We start from the raw sequence: 19,973 nt of genomic DNA, 5'->3' as shown, positions 1-19,973 counted from the left end.
AGTTAATGTAATGGCCTTAGAACAGCACCTGGGACTTAGTAAGTGCTCAGTAAATGTTAGCTCCCAATATTTATCATTTATTTTTTACTACCATTCTTAAGCTATTCTCATATTGCACAAAGTGTTTTCACCTCATCTGTCTTTTAAAATATCCTTTATCCCGACGGTCTCTTTGCTTTCATGAAGCTGCCCTACAATTTCTTGCTGTTTTTCTGACCTTGGCTATACATTGGAATCCCCTGTGGATATTAAAAAGTACTGATTCTTGAGTTTTTGGTCTTTGCTGGCTCCTAATGGCTTGTAAAAACTGATGATTCTATTTCGAGGAATTTTGTATCAGGTTGTTAAAGCTTTGGTAGCTTGAAATAGCCATGGTGGGAATATTTACACTTGGAAATCAGCATATACTACCATGGCACTCCTCTCAAGAATTTTGTATCAGGTTGTTAAAGCTTTGGTAGCTTGAAATAGCCATGGTGGGAATATTTACGCTTGGAAATCAGCATATACTACCATGGCACTCCTCTCAGTCTCCTTGATGTTCCAATGATTTGTTTATAGGCCTGTCTCTCAATAGATGTTAACCCTTTCTGTGGGGTGTATTAATTTGCTAGGACTGCTGTAACAAAGTACCACCAAGTAGGTGGCTTAACCAACAGAAATTTGTCTCAGAGTTCTGGAGGCTAGAAGTCCAAAGTCAGGGTGGCAGCAGGGTGAAGGAAGGATCTGTTTAGGCCTCTCCTTGGCTTGTAGATGGCTGCTTTCTTCCTGTGTCTCTTCATACTGTCTTTCTTCTAAGTATGCCTCTGTGTTCAAATTTTCCCTTTTTATAAGGACATCAGTCATATTGGATTACGGCCTACCCTAATGCCTGCACTTTAACTTGATTGCCTCTGTAAAGATCCTGTTTCCAAATAGGGTCACATTCTGAGGTACTTCCACATATGAATTTTATAGGGACACAGTTCAACCCATAACAGAAGGCAAGCCTCTTCTCCCCGCCTCCCCCAATCTTTTTGTCCCTATGGTAATTGCACAGTAAATGTTCATAGACTTGAATCAAAAAGAAAACACTTGGTAGGCTGATACGTTGTTTTTATATAATTTTATTCATTTTCTATGAATTCCAGACAATCTGTTGATTTTTTTGTTTGTTTGTTTTGGAAGCAACTCTTTTTTAGGATAATATCAGAGTTAGTATTTCTAGAGCAAAGTAATAGTTTAGAAAGATTAGTTATTTTAGGCTGTCTGAGTCAGGCATAAACTTATTAATGAACTTGTGGACTCAAAAGGCGTATGATCTGAGTGAAATGGTTTTGATTTTGTCTGTTGCTGAGAAAATGCTTTTAATCATGCATGAAAAAAAATGTTTCAGATGGATTTCTACTGATCTGAGAATGATTTAATGTTGATAGTCCTCTTCAGGATTATGTAAGGCTGTAGAGTTCTCAGAAAAGTATGGTTTCTTTTGCTTTTTCTCAAAGGCAAATATAATGTCAGGTAATTTTGTGGTTTTGCTATTGAAAAGAATATTTTTTGAGCCACAGGAAATATAAATTATTTTTAAAAAATTTATCATGTGTTAGGATGATTAGATTTATAAATATAAATAGTGGGTGACATTTAAACTATCATCATCTCAAAACATCTAAATATGGAATGTACTTTTTGAAGTTAAATGTTTTTCTTTAAAATGAGAGATGCTTTTCACCATTGTTTTTTCCTGAATAAATACTGGAATTAGAATCTTATTCCAAAAATGTTTTTGGAGTACACACGTGCATAGGAATTTGTTCATGTTATTTTTCAGATTTTCTCAATAGAAAATTTTTAGCAATAAGTTATATATGGCAAATATCAAAAGCTTTATTTTTAATCGACTTTAATCAGGTATAATTTACATGCAATAAAGTTTACATATTTTAAGTGCATGAGTCAATCAATTTTGACAAATATGCACATCAATATAACTACCACCCCCATTAAGATATAGAACATTTTAATCTTCTCAAAAAGTTCCCTGTGCCTCTTTGCAATCGTTTTCTTCCCACTTCCACCTCCTACTCCAAGCAACTACTGATCTGATTTTTGTTTTAGAATTTCACATAAATGGAGTCATTACAGTGTGTACTCTTTTCTGTCCACCTCCTTTTACTTGGCGTAATGCCTATGAAATTCATCCATGTTGCTGAGTGTATCAGTAGTTTGTTCCTTGGTATTATATTTTTCAGTTGTATTGCATTGAATGAATATACAAAAATTTGTTTATCCATTCACTTGCTGAACATTTGGGTTGTTTCCAGCTTTTGGCTATTTTCAATAAAGCTGCTAAGTACATTTGTGTACTTATCTTTTCATGGACAAGTGTTTATTTAGGGTAAATAACTAGGGAGTGAAATTGTTGGGTTATATGGGTAACGGTATATTTAGCTGTATAAGAAATAGCCAGAATATTTTTCAGAGTACTTCCACAATTTTACTCTCCTACCTGCACTGTGTGAGAATTGTAGCAGCTCCTCATCTTTGCCAAGTCTTGGTATTGCCAGTCTTTTTAATTTTAGCTCTTCTAGTGAGTGTGTAGTAGTGTCACATTTTGGTTTTATTTAGCTTTTTTTGATGATCAATGGTGTTTTCATCTGCTTATTGGCTATTCTTTGATATATATTTTGCCCATTTTAAGACTTGGATTGCTTATGTTATTGAGTTATAAGAATTCTTTATACATTCTGAATAAAAATCCTGTGTCAGATATATGTATTGTGAATATTTTCTCACAGTCTGTGTCTTACCTTTTAATTTTCTTGATGATGACTTTGGGAGAACAGAAGGTTTTAATTTTGACAATGTCAGATATATCAATTTCTTCTTTTATGGTTAGTGGTTTTTGTATCCTGAGAAATTGTTGCCTTCAATGTCATGACAATTTTTTCATATTTTTTTCTAGAAGTGTTATTGTTTGAGCTTTTACTTTAGCTCTAGTATGTATTTTTATTTGACTTTTGGGCATCACAATATGGGGGTGGTAGTTAAAGTTCATTTTTCTCTATACAGTTACCAGTTGTGTGCATACCATTTGTAGAAAACACCGTTCTATTCATATAGAATTATATTAGTACCAAAAGCTTTATTTTGAATTTAACTCAGAAAAGTGACCTAGATTTTTTATGTTACTCTAGTGGATATTTTAGACTTTGGCTTACTAGGATGTTATTTAAAAAATATTTTTTGGGGGCCGGCCTGGTGGCGCACTCGGTAGAGTGCGGCACTTGGGAGTGTGGCGGCGTTCCCGCCGAAGGTTCGGATCCCATATAGAGACTGGTCTGCTCACTGGTTGAGCGCGGTGTGGGCGCGACACCGAGGGTTGCGATCCCGTTACCGGTCACAAAAAAAGAAAAAAAAAAATGTTGAGCGCGGTGTGGGCGCGACACCGAGGGTTGCGATCCCGTTACCGGTCACGAAAAAAGAAAAAAAAAATTTTTTTTTGGTCTTTTTTGTCTCAGAAGTTATTTACCACATATTAGAAATATAAGGTCAGATGTGAGTTCTAGAAACCTACCATGGAAACTCCTCCCTAATAGACCCAGTTAGAGGTGAATATACTCGTAAAATAGGTGACTCTGTGTGTGTGTGTGTGTGTGTGTGTGTGTGTAACAGAACTAACTAATAGGTGTAACTAACTAACTAATAGGTGACTCTGTGTGTGTGTGACTCTGTGTGTGTGTGTGTGTGTGTGTGTGTGTAACAGAACTAATGGAATTGTGGAACATTTGGGAAAGCACATAAATATTGTACAACTGGTACAATATTAAGTCATCAATTTTAGGGTTTAACAACTTTTCTTGTTAATTTTGCATATGTTTAACTGTAAAAATGACCTTATTATAAATAAGCCTTTCTGTACCTTCGGTTTTTTCATATTTGAAGACTGCTGTTTAAATGACTGTTGAGCAACTTCTTTTGTTTCTGTTTGTGAAATGAAAATTTCTGTTTAAAGGCATGTCAAGCATGAGAAGTAGATGAGGTGGTATTCTTGGGAGGGGCAGTGGTTTCTGAAATCACGCACTAGCTGCTTTTCCTGGCCTTCATCTTTTGTTCCCCTGGAGTAAAAAAGGCACTATTAGAGACAAAACTTGGTAGCTACTGAGAATGTTCCTTATTACTAGCGTCTTCTTTACTTTGTGTCTGTCCTGTCCAATTATGTCTGTTGTAAAGCTTTCTACCTTCTTTTTCCTCTGAACACATGACTACCCTATCTCTCATTCTTAAATAGCAGTACTAATGTTAGTAATAGCAATAGTTGATATTATATTTTAAAGACTTTATATTTATTGACTGATTTAAATCTTACAAACACTCTTGTGAGGAAGCCACGATTAATACAGATTTTGTAGATGAGGAAACTGAGGCATGGAGACGTTAAGTAGCTTGTCTAGGGTTGTCTACAGCTGTCAAGTGGTAGAACTGGAATTTCATCCAGATTTGCTGGCTCTAAAGCACTGTCGTACAGCCTCTCAGGAAAAACACACAAGGAAACAACTCTTCCTTTCCTTCATCTCTGCTTCTGGACATCAAAAGGAGTAATGTCTTGTAGCGCAGTTGACATTATTTTGGTTAATAGTTTGTGAAATTTCTTTCTCTTATTATGCATATTACAGTTCATAGTTATCTCTTGGGGAGTAAAGTTTCTGACAAAAAGCATGCATGCTTAAAACAAAGAAGCTTTATTTCTAAAGGTATTACTTTATAGGGCCGAGCCCGTGGTGCACTCGGGAGAGTGTGGCGCTGGGAGCACAGCAGCGATCCCGCCGCGGGTTTGGATCCTATATAGGGATGACCGGTGCGCTCACAGCGCTCACTGCCTGAGCGCGGTTGCTGCCGGTCTCAAAATGGACAAAAAAAAAAAAAAGGTATTACTTTATAAACCACCACCCCGGGTGTCCAGCAGAAAGCCAGAGTTGTCCTAGCATATGGTTACTCTTCTAGAAAAGCGCCTTAGAGAAGGTGAGTCTTGGCCCACTTGTTAAACAAGATTGTGTGCACAGGGCTTGAAGTATGGTATGTGAAGATGGTGGTAAAAGACCTGGAATTGTCATGGGCTGAAAGATTGAGAAAAAATATATTGTCACAAGGGAATTCTATCCTTAGAGAAGATTTCCAGGGCCAAGGAAAAAGAGCTGGGAGTTGTGACAACAGGCAGAAACGAAAAGCTTCTCTCAGCCCTCGGGCTTTCTGCCTCCATCCCCTCCCCCTTCGGGTCATTCCCTTTCTCTGGGTCTCCCAAGTTTGAGCATTGTAATCCTCTTAGTGCTCCTGCCCTCATTGCAGATAGAAGTACTTTCCGGTCAGGTTTGCCAAGACAGACTGGAAATTTTTTGATAGAGCTTTACCTTCAAAAAAAACAAAAACAATTAAAAAATATCAACCGTTGTAAAAAGGAAAAGTAAAACCAAAAGTTTATAAAAAACTGGAAAAGAGGTTTAGAACGACAGTTTACCTGGTACAGACTTCCTACCTTCCAATAATACCTCCCATCTTTTTGAATAGCTCAGCTCCCACGCACACTGGTCTTGGTTACTTCCTGTTCCTTGGGCCTCTCCCATGGCATTCGAACAGCGGGGAAATTCTCAGTCTCCCTTTTGCTCCCCAGCAGGCCTCTCCTGGGGGTACGTTCTGGTGTTTTTCTTTACCCCAGGCCTCTTTATTCCAGAAGGAGCCCTTGAACTGGGGCCCTAAATTGGCTTTTAATTTGTAGTCCTCCGTGGTAACTTGGTTAACGTCCTTTGCTTGGTGGGGAGAAGTCCCTCTGGTCTCCGGAATCTCTGGCATGTACTCTGTCTCCCTGTTGGTTTGGTCTGAAGCAGACTCACCAGCTGAACATCAAATTGGGTCTTCTTTGTTCACTGTTGGACATGTGGACTTCCGTGGAGGTTGCCATCTTTCTAAGAAGCTGCCCGTGTGTTTGTGTCTACTACTCTGGTCTGCAGAAGACTTTTTCTTTTAGGAAATCCCACACTTTCTAATGAGTTCTTACTGAAAACATTTTAAGTTGAAAATGAATTTATTGACTCATGTAAGCGAAAAGCTTAAAGGTAGGCTAGAATCAGGCATGGCTGGATTTAGGGGCTCTTTTCTTTTTTCTCTTCTCCTTGTGTTCTCCTCATGTCCCACAAGGTGGCAGGATGGCTCCAGCGGCTCCGTTCCCTGGATTCCCAGCCTCCCAGGCTCAAGTCCAGGGAAGGAGAAGGACATCTGCTCCTGGGAGCTACTGCATAAATCTTGTAATCCGTTTTTTTCCTTTTTTCTCTCTCTCTCTTTTTGAATAAATAATTTTATTTTTTGAGTAAGGTATATATTCCAGTGGTTCAAAAGACTAAAAAAATATATATATTTTTTGTTCTTTTTGAGACCGGCCGCACCGTGCTCAGCCAGTGAGCGCTGTGAGCGCACTGGTCATCTCTATATAGGATCCGAACCCGCGGCGGGAGCGCTACTGCGCTCCCAGCTCCGCACTCTCCTGAGTGCGCCACGGGCTCGGCCCAAGACTAAAAATATTTTAAGTGGAAAGTTTTTTAACCCCCCATCATGTCCCTTTTATCGTTATAAAGGACCTTTGTCCTTTTTAATGCTTTTTGTTCTGAATTCTATCTTTCCTGATAATAAAATCTCGTCCCATGCTTTTCTTTTTATTTGCATTTGTCCAGCATGTACATCTAGGCAATTTTTTCAGCCATCCTTTTATTTTTAACCTTTCTGAATTACTTTGTTTTGAGTTGTTTACTTTGTTCTTGTTTGTAGCATGGAATTTTTTTTTTTCCCTTTGTAATGCAATCTCAGATTAATTTTCTTTTAATAAGTGAGTTAAGCCCATTTCCTTTATTCATATGTCAGGTATATCTGATATTAGTTTGTCCATATTATTTTGTGTTATATTTTCTATTTTTATATCTCTTAAAGAATTTTTCACCATGTGGTCTGTTTTCTTTGCTGTTTTTATGGGGTTATTCTGATGTTTTTGGTTGTTTCTATAATTATAATTTCATATAATACCCTTAGTCTTCTAAGAAAATGGCTATAGTACCCTACTGGGAGCTCTGACAAAATTAATGAATTTTATACTAATTATAATGTAGAGACATTGTAACTATGTTACATTGTCTGTCTTATTCAATCAAGAAGTCTATTTCATTCTGTCTTCAGAGGAGAGAATTAATTACTCAGTCAGGAAGCTTGGAACTCAACCAGTATTATCATCGGTAAGTGCACTGTCAGAGGTGGCCTTGTGAGTTTTCGCATAGTAGATTGTCAGCCTTTAACAAGGCTCTTTTTGTGTATAAAAATTATAGTTTCTAAAGTCAGCATAGATCATAAAATTGGTAAGCTGACATTTGTTTGTTCATAATTGAACATTAGTTCAGAGTTGCTGTGGGTAGTTTGTTATTTGACATCAGAGAGTCACCAATTTTATTTTCATTAAAGATATTATTGGGTCTAAAGTTGCTTTGTTTTACTGTGGGCTCCATACTTGTTGAGAATTTTATTACCATTGAATTTCTCAGAACTAATGTTTGGTAACAGAGAGTCATGTTACACGTGTAAAGGATTTCTTTTTTAATTAGAAGTTTTAATTTAAAATAGTCCAGCTTGGCAGCCCTATTTAATGACCGAGACCCCCATACTGATGTTAGTCCTATTACCAAGCACAGAAGGGGAGTTGCCAATCTAGTCCGAGGGAGGAACACAACTTCTGTTTAGCCTCCTCTCCATTCAAGAGGCTTCGGCCCCATACCACAAATAGCTGCTGCAGAGGGTGGTAAAGGGAATGTGGATTTATCATTTTTTAGACCAAGATCTACCCATGAGGGTATTTCCAAAAGTTCATGGAAAAATAGAATTAGAAGATAATACAAATCTTCTCAATGAACTTTTTGAAGTATGCTCATATGACCATAGCTGATGTCAGTTTTTCTGGCGTAAAGATATTTCCTGCTTGCCTCTCCTAGAACAGCTGAAACATGGATACTTGTTGTGTACATGCCTTTGGAGAAGATTTACATTTCCATTTTGTGCCATAGTCCTGCAGTGGCTGCAGCATTGTTCGTGTAGACTAGTGTTTTTATACTGCAGTTTGCCCGTGACTCACCCCAGGAAACCTGTTAAAAAACAAGATGTTCCCTCTCCCCTAACTGACGGCTGAATTCAGATTTAGCACATTTGAGGTGTGGAGTCTGTGCTTTTAATGTGTGTTGCAGGTGATTCTGTCGGACGTATTTCACAGACTACATTTGAGGAAATCAAGATTGACAGTTATGTGAGAGTGATTTTAGCACTATTTAATTTTTCAAAAACAATATATAGTTGACCCATGAACAACACAGGTTCGAACTGCATGGGTCTGCATATGTGGAATTTTTTTCAACCAGCTGTGGATTGAAGATACAGTATTTGTGGGATGCGGAACTTGCATATATATAGGGCCAACTTTTCATATATGTGGTTTCGCAGGGCCACTGCAGGACTTGAGTATCCAAGGATTTTGGTATATGTGGGAGTCCTGGAACCAATCCACTGTGGGTACCCTGGAATGACTATATTTGGCAACACAGAGGCATGCTACGTGTGAAAAAGTTAAGGGAGAAATTTTACTAAAATCTAGTCTGACGAAATTCTGGTAGGCTATTACTCATGTGTGCAGAATTTCAAATAGGGTTTTGATTCAAGTGAGTTGAATTCACCATAACTTTAATTAAGAATTCTAGGAAAATACAGATAAGAAGTTTTATAACTTTAACCAGTTTGTGCAAAAAAGTTTTCATGAGGATGTTTAATATACAGATTGCAGAATGATGAATTTAACATTCTTGAATGTTTCCATGAAAGCCTCAAGGATAACTGACAAGTCCATTTTTATCAAATTTAATGGATTTCTGAATCCTTATCTGCTTATCAAACAAAACCTTAATTAGAACAGTAATTGAGTAACCAGCTGCCTCTTGTGTTCACTCTAGCAACTTGTATAAAAATATTGTGGAGCTCATTTCAGGTCATTCATTGCTTCTTGTGTTGCTAAATAATAGTTTTGCTGCAGGCTTCTCAAAATCCAGGTATTAAGGGAGTCTACAGGAAGACAAAAATTGATAAGAGCTTTATAATAGTCTGATACTCTCTCCCCAGTGAATTAAGGTAGAAAAATCCTTCTTCAGCACCACAGATGGGAGAAAATCCTCTTCTTAGGTTTCTTCCTGAATCAGCTTATGTCTGCCCAGGCTTGTAGAACAGATAAAGCCTTTGGAGCTAGGTACTCTGAGTTTGAATATCTATTAATCTCTTATCTCTTTGCGACTTTGGGCATTGTACTTAATCTCTCAAAGCTCAATTTACTAATTTTTAAAATGGAGATCATGTTGCCTACCTCAAGGATGGAACTGTATATGTAGTTCTGGATCTTGTACTCATTCATTCTTTATGTATTCATTCAGCAATACTGTATAGATTGAGTACCTTTCTGTACCAGGCACTATTCCAGACATTGGGTGCAGCAGAAATAAAACTGACAAAGTCCTTCATGGACTCTAGTCAGGAATGCAAATTTATAGGAGGTATCAGGGAAGGTCTCTCTGAGAAGGTGACTTTTAAATGAAGACCCGAAGGATGTGAGGGTTGCCAGGGGGATATCTAGGGAAGAATGTTTTGGCAGAAGTAAAGTAGGTGCAAAGGCCCTGAAGTGAGGCCTTAGCTGTGGTGTTTGAGGAACAGCCCCAAAGCCAGTGCCATTCCAGCAGAAGGAATGAAGGTGAGAGTAGAAGAAAATGAGGTATTGTCAGTGTTTTAGCCATTCTCAGGAGGTGTATTGATGTCTCTTCGTGGTTTAATTTATATTTCACTGAAGACTGCTAGTGATAGAGAACCCTTTTTGTATGTTTATTAGTCATTTAGATATCTTCTTTTTGTGTTTGTTTTACCCATTTTTCTGTGGGGTTTGGCTGTTTTTTGTTAATTTATAGGTGTTCTATTTATTTTCTGGATATGAGTGGATTTGTGGGATATATTTATTTTAGATCCTTCTCCTTTGTCTGTAGAGATGTTATTCTGCTTATGCTCCGCTTTCTTTCAATGACCTTGTATGGGATTTGACCTTGATCCTTCTCTATTACTCATTTTTATGTGAGATTAGTTTTTCCTGAACTTTTAGAACAGAGGTATGATTCAGAATAGCTTTTCTAACTTTATAGCTCTAGTAGTGTTTTTTTAAAAACTAAAGGTGTTATTTATAAACAATATAATTCACTCATTTTAAGTGTGCAGTTTGAATTGTTGCAATTCTATACAATTGTATAACCACCATCTTCCTAATTTCCCTTTGCAGTTGGTTGCCTACTCTCACATCTGGCCCTAGGCAGTTATTAATTTTTTATTGGTTTTGCCTTTTCTAGAATTTCACACACATGGAATCTTACAGTGTATATCTATACAATTGTATAACCACCATCTTCCTAATTTCCCTTTGCAGTTGGTTGCCTACTCTCAAATCTGGCCCTAGGCAGTTATTAATTTTTTATTAGTTTTTCCTTTTCTAGAATTTCACACACATGGAATCTTACAGTGTATGGTCTTTTTGGTCTGCTTTCTTTCACTTAATGAAGGAATCTCAAAAGCATTACACTATGCTGCATATTGTCAAGAATTCAAAAACACGGCAGCTCACTTTCTCCCAGCTCTGTTCTCAGTTACTTTGTCTTGTCTCTGTTGTCCCTATTCTACTCACTTCGGATTCTCTTTACAGGAGTTTTTCCTCAGTGTGAGATTTTTGTCTTGAAGGAGTGCTTTGCATAGTTAGTTGTGTGAGTTCATAGGGTCCAGAGTTCTCAAACCCTTTCAGCCCTTACCACGGACTTATCAGGTATTAGAACCCCCACCCCAGTTTCAGCTGTTCAGCGTATCTTGCCATGATTTCCAATGAGTACCTGGTTGCTGTTCTGTGGTGTTCCTGTTCTCTTATTGTTAGTTGCCTTGCTGCCTCTATCTGCTGCTTCCCACGTGGACCCTGATAGCATATGTGTCTTATTATTGTTGGTTTCTCATCCCCACCTGCTTGCATTTTGGGGTCCTTAGGGATCTTTGGAGATACAATATATTGTACATATTATCTGTAGGTTTTGGTTTGCCTATTCAGTTCTCTGTTTTTATGGCAGGATTTGGGGAGACTAAAAAATTATGTTGTTTTGAGTATAACAAAACAAAAATTGAGTAATAACTTTTTTTATATTAAGAAAAATAGCAAAAAAATGACAAATTTGTTGCATTTATAAAATGGTAAAATTGATACATATTCATTTCTACTTATTTATAATATTGAGGAGGGAGGGAATGTGTTCCTTTTGCAATGGGACATAGCCGTTTGTGTGTCCGTTTCTTCTGTATCTTTTATGTATGCCTACCACATTACTGTCTATTGTTTTAGATTGTAAACTGAGAGTGGGAACCTGATTGGTGTATGCCGTGTGACCATGTTTTTGTGTTTTTGTTAATGTGAAGGAGAAACAAATATGAATAAGCTCTAGATTTTTCAGTCATAAATCTTTTTCAGAATTTTAATGTAGTAGTTAAGCAGACTAGATAATGAAGTTTCTCTATGGCTTATTTAGTACAAGGCATTGTAGTTGAACTCTTAAACCAGATCATAGAAATCTCCTTGTTCAGTAAGGAAAATCATAAAAATAGAAAGATGGAAGCTTAGTTTAGTTTGCTGCTGGGGATTATTACAAGTCTTTTTTCAGTTTTGTGTAGAGACCAAGGAAGGGTTTTGCATAGGGAACCAAAGAAGAAAATTGGGAAACTTTATAGATTGTCTTAATTCAGATATTCATAGTATAGCTTTATTTTTACTTTTTATATTCTTAAATCATTAGATATACCGATATTAATATACATAAGATAAGCTTCCAAAGCAGTTACACTCTTTCCTGTCATCTAACTAGTTTCTGTTATGTCACCACTCCTACTTTTATTTGTATAGGTCAATGGTTCTTTAACTTTAGTGTGCATCACAATCCCTTGATGCTGGGCCCCACTCTTAAGAGTTTCTGTTTCAGATAAAGACATGAGAGAAATGTATACATTGGTCTCAGTCATAAACATAGACACAAATTTCCTAGAATAAAATAAACACTAAGGATCATATAACTTTAAGCCAGTGAAGAAAACGAGATGCAGAAAAGTATGTATAAGGTTATTCCATTTTTAAAATACAGTGATATGTATGAGTTTATATATATATATATATATATGACATATGCTTGTGTATGATCATATGAACATGGAAAAACATGGAAGATTCATACTAGGCTGTTACCATGAGAGAGAAGTCATGGGAGTGAGGTGATAAGGAAAGGAGAAGAGGAAGAGGAGGGAGTGGGGAGTCAAGAGAAATAGAAAATGAAAAAAAATACACTACCCACGATGGATGATATAATTTTGTTTAGGCACTTATGCAAACTTTTATACATATTTTAAGAAAGACTATAGAACCACTTTGTTTAAAGAGAGAGTTAACCTAAGAGGAATTTACTGTATTTGACTGGAGGCTGTGGTAGAAATGGACTTAGCAAGCTTAGCAAAGATGCTCCTCAAAGAAAAATTACTCAGTGCTGCATTTTATTGCTAAAGTATTTAAACAAATAATGTAATTAAATCAAAATGGTAATTTTCAGTTTTTCTTCCTTCATATTTATTAATGTAATTGACCCTAATTTCAATGAGTTCTTTTTGTTTTGTTTTGTTTGCATCTCATACGGGATAGAGTTCTTTTTAATAATGAGAGATATAAAATACAATGTGCTAGATGATATAAAATACCAGTAGATAAAGTAATAATTCTGATATTTTACAAAATGAGAGCTTTTGGCAGGGAAACTTTAGATCTCACTTTTTTTCTTCCGTTAGGGAGAGAATGAGGAATCTTTCTTTTTTGTCAGAGCAAGACCATATGCAGAAGATGGTTCAAGATAATGCATAATTATCTTTGAAATGTCCATTTTTTTCTTTCAGTGTGCGGGATGACAGAATTCGAGTAGAAAGGATGGATAACATTTATTTTGAATACAGCCATGCTTTCCAGGCGGTCACAGAGTTTTATGTGAAAGATGTAGTTGACATCAGAGGTAAATATTTTACACGTTAGCCATATGTCCTCAAATTGAACTGATTTGAGATTTGGATAAAGGTGTGAGTATGACTTTCAATTTAATGTCAGCTAGATAGTTACCAATGAATATGTGGGAGAAGCAGAGGGAAGAGCTCACTGTTGTTGCACTCTTCAAAAATGCAGCTTCTTCCTTCTTAGTTATGGCCTGTCAGCTAGATAGTTACCAATGAATATGTGGGAGAAGCAGAGGGAAGAGCTCACTGTTGTTACACTCTTCAAAAATGCAGCTTCTTCCTTCTTAGTTATGGCTAGTTAGTAATTTGGTGGTTTTGACATATTCATGTCAGTGGAAGGAGTTACTGACCATCTTTCCTTTTTGCTTGTCTTTAAAGATAGCCTGTTAGTATCCTTTCAGTTTTACAGAGTGTTTGGATAAATATTCTGATGAAGGTTCGCGTTTTGAAAGCTTGGTTGCCAGCATTGAAATACCAGAATATTACTGACAGGGACTAAATATGTTAGGTAACCATTATTTGTCTAATTCACATTTCCTCAGTCAGGCCTTAGTACTTGATTTTGTTTCTGCCCCTCATTCCTGCCAGTTTAACTTATGTTAGGGTCCATTTCATGGATAGTGAGGTGAATAGACATTTTTCTTTTTTTGGCAGCTGGCCATTATGGGAATCTGAACCCTTGACCTTGGTGTTATAACACTGACTGCACTCTAACCAACTGAGCTAACTGGCCAGGCCCTGACATTTTTCCTCGTGGCATAAACCTGGCCTCATTCTAGTTCTCGTCAGATCCCACACAGAGACAATTTACCCATGTCTCATGCTGCAGAGCCTTCGTCATCAACCCCTCTCCCCTCCACTTAAGCATCAGTGTCTTGTTAGCTTATCCTTTTTAATCTCATGATGCCTTGGCCAAATTGAATCAAGTATCTGAGAGTGTATCCCACTTCTAACACCAGTATGCAGTATCACCAGGGGTCATCTTATGCTCAACTAAAGACAAGACTAAGTCACAAGACAGCTATAATCCATTCTTGGCATCACATTCGTTTAAAGGGTATGGGATGGAAAACATAGCTTGCCGGCAGGGCATGTGTTTCTCTTAGTGGAGTAGTCCTTACAGCAGTCAGCATTGGTCCAGAACGCCATTGGGAGTGTAAGTTTCCCTCTTCTCCCCAGGTGACAGCTCGTATATGAGGGAAGGAGACTCACATCAGGTGGTTGCAAGAACCGCCCTGGCTTAGAAGCTCCGTGCCCCACAGGAGCCTATGTCTCTTACTGGAGTCTCTGCAAAGGACATGCCAAATTTCAAGTCAGTGCCTTCAGGGAAGGCCAAAATTCCGGAATCGCGAATTTATAATTCTTCCCAGTCCAGATGTAATTTACTAATTTCAGGTGATTTTTACTATAAGTGATGCTACCTCATAACACATTAGCACCCATCTTTATCAGGTTTCCAGGGGAACGAAGCTAGAAAGTTAAAAACAAATTCTCAGTTGAAGGGGAAAGGGTGTTGTTCCTTATTTACACCCTGGTTTTATAAGTACCTCTAGTTAAAATTAATAAGATATTTTGTATTACTTAAAAGAAAAAAATAAGAAAATAAGTTTCTGCCCTCAAACTTGTTCCCTGCTCTTGCCACTTTTATGGCTGAGGGTTAATCATTAACAGTTTGGCCATATCCCTAAAAATTTTTTTATGTACAGATTCATATATAAATATATACACATAGTTCTGTGGATTTGTTTCATATAACTTGGATTTATTCTTTTAGCTATTTTTTACTGAATGCCTGTTATGTGCCAGGCATTGAGCATACAGTAAGATCTAGTGTTCTAAAGCACTGTAGGGTGACTGTAATTAACAACAATTTATTATATACTTTCAGTTAGCTAGAAGAGAGGATTTTGAATGTTCTCAACACAGAGAAATGATAAATGTTTGAGGCGATGGAAAAAAAATAACAAGTGAAAAAAAGACAAATTCCTGCTCTTCTCGAATTTACATTCTAATGATGGGAGATGGACAATAAAATAAGTTAGTGTGTTAGAAGGTGATGTGTGCTATGAAGAAAATAAGGTAGGGAAGGGCTTGAACATTTAAATAGGATGGTAAAGGAAGGCCTCACTGAGAAAGTGGATCTTGAAAGATTTGAACAGGATTGAAGGAGTTAAGGGAAAAAGCCATATAGATGTGTGAAGGAACAGTATTTCAGGCAGAGACAACAGTAAGTACAAAATGTCTAAAGGCGGGAGGGGGCCTGGTATATTTAAGGAATAGCAAGGAGTCTGTGCTGGAACAGAGTAACTGAGGGAGAGAATATTGGAAGGTGAACTCGGAAGTAAAGAGACAGAAAGCAGATTGTGTAGGGCCTTAGTAGGTCGCTGTAAGGACTATGGCTTGTACTTTCAGTGAGTTGGGGGATGTTGGAAGGTTCACATTTTTCCAAAGGGTAGTTTTATGAGACATTGTCTAAATTATTATATATATAACCATAAAATAGATTTTGTTTAACTTAAAACTTATTTTGAATAATGGTAGTAATGTTAATGAGTATATATATTGTTTTTTTAGGTTCTCAAAGTTTTTCTGGCATCATTAACTTGGAGAAGCCTGTGATTTGCTCTTTGGCTGCCCTAATAAGATACCTCAAAGAATTTAACTTGGAAAAGATACTCTCCAAACCTGAGTAAGTGATATCTCAAAAAATTTTTTAAAAAGGGAGGAGGGTTTATATTAAAAACATTTCTTAAATTGAATTTGGTAAGCACTGTACTCAGAAGTTTACCTGCTATTGGGCCGGCCTGGTGGCGCACTGCTACAGTGCGCCGCTTAGGAAGCGCGGCAGCGCTCCCGCCGAGGGTTCGGATCCCACATACAGACCGGCCGCTCACTGGCTGAGCGAGATGCAGGAGCAACACCGAGGGTTGCGATCCCGTTGCCGGTCCCGGTCCGGTATGGGTGCGACACTGAGGGTTGCCGCACTGCTACAGTGCGCTGCTTGGGAAGTGCGGCAGTGCTCCCGCCGAGGGTTCGGATCCCACATACAGACCGGCCGCTCACTGGCTGAGCGAGATGCAGGAGCAACACCGAGGGTTGCGATCCCGTTGCCGGTCCCGGTCCGGTATGGGTGCGACACTGAGGGTTGCGATCCGTTGCCGGTCATGAAAAAAGACAAAAAGGAAAAAAAAAAAAAAGAAGTTTACCTGCTATTGATAGAATACCATATCAGGGTACAAGGAAGAGATGTTTGTTACTGTTGCTGAAGAATGTTAAATATTTGTTGATTAAAAATATTGATAGGATCCTTAAGAATTCTGTCAAATAAATGGTATTCATGGTAGCTATTTGATATATTACAGTTTTGATTCCAAACCGTGCTTTATACTCTCTGGAAAGCACTCATAAAATTTTACCACCTTTCTTATTTTTAGTTTCAGTTCTTATTTCACTGACCATAAAGTTGGAGATAAAGGGACCAGCTACTAACATAGACAAGTTTTTACAAGAGTGATTAGTTTTGTAGATTTCAGAAATTTAAAAGCTGACAATTGACAGTCTAGGAAAATACTAGTTTAATAACCAGTGGAATAAAAGAAAAGCGGTGGGGTAATTTTTTTTGCCTTTCTGTATTCTGCCTTCACCAGTCCCTTGTCTTTGGCTCTGTCAGGAATCACCTTCTATAATACTGATCCTGGATAAGTAAGCTCCTTTCCATTCTACAGAGGTGGGTGGGCAGATAGGAGCTATCTCAGTAAAATGGCAGAATATGAATTGGGTAACAAAGTGGTGGCACTACGTTGAGGTTGCTAATTAAAATTAGCAACAGAAAAAGAACCAAATTCGAATCCCATATATATTTATTGTAAGAGAAAAGAGAATAAGGAGCAGGGTGATGTCATTGTAGATAATGAAGGCATGCCAGAAAGACATGCCCACAAATGAAATAAAGACTATAACCCACTGCTTTAAAATGAGCTCAGAGACACTAAGAAAATGATAGTAGATGTGAAAGAACACAAATGAGAAGTAGGAAAGTTTGAAATGAGGTGATAGGACTTAAGAAAGAAGCATAAGTAAAGAAAAAGATCAATTTAGGAACAAAGAAGAAACTTAAAGGAACCAATAATGAATAAACCATAACATATACTTTTAGAGAAATAGAATTTGAAAAGAGGGATGTGCAAAAAAAGTTAACATAGCAGTCCTGATGAGACAGCTATCCTTAAAAAGACCTGTTTGTAGGCTTGGCCCTTGACTGGAGTCTGGGACCTTGGATTTTGGGAGGGTTCCCACCATTCCCTGATGTGAATGGCTCACTGTGCCTAAACTTGCAAATGATGTGGTTTATGCTCAACACCTACTTTCTGGGAGCTGGAATTTTGGTTCACGTTAGGGAAAGGGTGCCTTGTGACAAACAACTGATAAAAACTGTGGGTGCTGAGTCTCTAATGAGCTGCCCTGGTGGACAACGTTTCACACGTGTTGTCATAGCTCGTTGCTGGGAAATTAATTGCATCCTGTGTGGCTCTATGAGGTGCGGACTCTTAGAAGCTTGCCTCTGGTTTCCTCTGGTCTCTGTCTCATGCACCTTTTCCCTTGTCTGATTTTGTTTTCTGTTCTTTCATCGTAGTAAATCATAGTTGTTAGTGTGGCTGTATGTTGAGTCCTGTGTATCCTAGTGAATCATTGAACTTGGCAGTGGCCTTGGGGACTCGATATACACCTTTTTATTTTTTCGCTCTCTAATGGGCTTATTGGCAGCATTTAGGAATGGAAAGTTAGTAATGTTTGTTTAATTACTCATCAATTAGAAGTGAATCTATGATAAAACTGGAGTGTTGTAATATAATGCAATTTATAATTCAGAAATAAACTTAACTGCCAAAAAGTTAGACAAGTGGTGAATTTATGACCTGAAAACTGTACATAAAGAACTATTTTCAGCTTTAGATTTCATAGTGACATGGTAGATTTTTCTTTTTGTTTCCATTTTTAAATAATAATATTTAAATAGGATTTGTAATTTGAAAACTGTACATAAAGAACTATTTTCAGCTTTAGATTTCATAGTGACATGGTAGATTTTTTTTTTTGTTTCCATTTTTAAATAATAATATTTAAATAGGATTTGTAATTGGTTGATCTTTTAGATAAGGTCTGCACCTTTACTGCCTTTGCCTAAATCAGAAAAATTAGTTTTCATTTTTTTAAAAAGTAGAGTAGGAATGATATAGGCTCTTAAATTTCTCTGGGAAGCTTTCAGCAAGGACATTTTCCTCCCATTATAAAACTCGAGTAAAAAGCATCCTTTGTATTTTTGGTGTCTGAAATATTAATGAAGTATTTTCCCATGTTACTTATAAGTTTTCTATCCAACTTTACACAGCATGAATTCTATCTAGGCATTGTTTATGAGGTTCATTTCAAAGTGAAATTTGGCTTCTTCTGCAAAGATGAAATATTTAAAATTGAGTATTTCATGTCAGTAATCATATACTATTGAATACCTGAGGATACTTCCAGATATAACCCTTAGTTTAAAACTGTATGTAATCCCCAGTGGAAATAGGCACTGACAAAGGAAATTTCTTTTGGATCTGGAAGGAAGTGTACAAGTCCAGAGTACTGATCAACCAAATATATGGGAATTCCAAAATATATGGGAATAAGTTTCATCCTTATAGTAGCTTGATAATTACTATTCCATATGAATCAGTTTAATTTAAGATTGCCCAGTGGTTTATCTCTTTTATTAAAATCAATGCAGATTTCAGTTTAAAGAGATTCCTCACTGCATCTAATTTGAAATTTACATTAGTTGTTCAGTAAGGGCAAAAAGAAAAGAACAACAAACCCTATAGCCAGCCAACCAAACAAAAAACCATACACAGAACACATTAACACTGTTAATTGAAAGAACCTATGCCTTTTCTCTGTAAGGGTGTGGTGGTGTGAGCTAACTTAAGCCAATTTGGTTGTTTATAGTTATTGGGGTTTTTTTTTGATATTGTAGATAGTGGGAGCCAAAATTCATTTGTTGGAACTGTTGGAACCTAATCACCAACGTGGTGGTATTAAGAGGTAGGGCCACTAGAAGGTGATTAGGTCATGAGGATAGGGCCCTCATGAATGGGATTAGTGCACTTATAAAAGAGGCTTAAGGGAGCTTGTTTGCCCCTTTCACCATTTGACGATATATATGAAGGCACCATATATGAAGAACAAGCCCTCACCAGACACTGAATCCGCTAGTGCCTTGATCTGGGGCTTCCCAGCCTCCAGGACTATGAGAAATAAATTTTTGTTGTTTATAAATTACTCAGCCCAAGATATATTATTGTTGCAGCCTAAATAGACTAAGACACCAGCTATGCACCTTTCTAGGGTCTGTGTCTGATTTGGGCATTCATGTGTTAACTGATCATCCCTAGGATGTAGTTAGTTAAACTTGTCAGAAACAGAAGTAAAGTACTCCCATCTAAACACATGGGTTACTGTTTAGATAACCAACTTAGAGGCCAGGCTGTCAGCCCTTCCAATCTGGATCTTTTATCGTGAATTTGTGTGAATACCTGTCAGCTACACAGCCAACTATTACCTAATTGTTTCTTCCTGTAAGTAATGTTTTACATTTTATAGCTGTCCCTGGGTATTTCACAGACATTTCTGAGGCTTTATGACTCAAAGGGAAAAAAACAAATCCAAACCAGCTTTCCCATAGGAAGATGGCAGACATTTATTGAGTATTTACTTTCTGCTAGGCCCTGCAGGTGCTATTAGATGAATAAGGTATAAATAATCCTTGCCTTCAGGGA

At 37.3% G+C, this 19,973-nt stretch overlaps 1 protein-coding gene across 1 annotated transcript in view; it reads left to right on the top strand.

Annotated features, from left to right (window-relative positions):
• The window catches only part of MSH3 (mutS homolog 3), a 207,466-nt gene that overhangs the window by 41,063 nt on the left and 146,430 nt on the right, over positions 1–19,973 (top strand). The window contains exons 9-10 of the mRNA XM_008566613.1: positions 13,045–13,157; positions 15,730–15,844. Coding sequence (XP_008564835.1) covers positions 13,045–13,157; positions 15,730–15,844 — 228 coding nt within the window. The remainder of the gene's footprint in view (positions 1–13,044; positions 13,158–15,729; positions 15,845–19,973) is intronic.

Source organism: Galeopterus variegatus, unplaced genomic scaffold (assembly GCF_000696425.1).
Source record: "Galeopterus variegatus unplaced genomic scaffold, G_variegatus-3.0.2 Scaffold254, whole genome shotgun sequence".
Taxonomy (NCBI): Eukaryota; Metazoa; Chordata; class Mammalia; order Dermoptera; family Cynocephalidae; genus Galeopterus; species Galeopterus variegatus.
The sequence above is the reverse complement of the archived record's forward strand: the minus strand, read 5'-3'. Positions and strand labels throughout refer to the sequence as shown.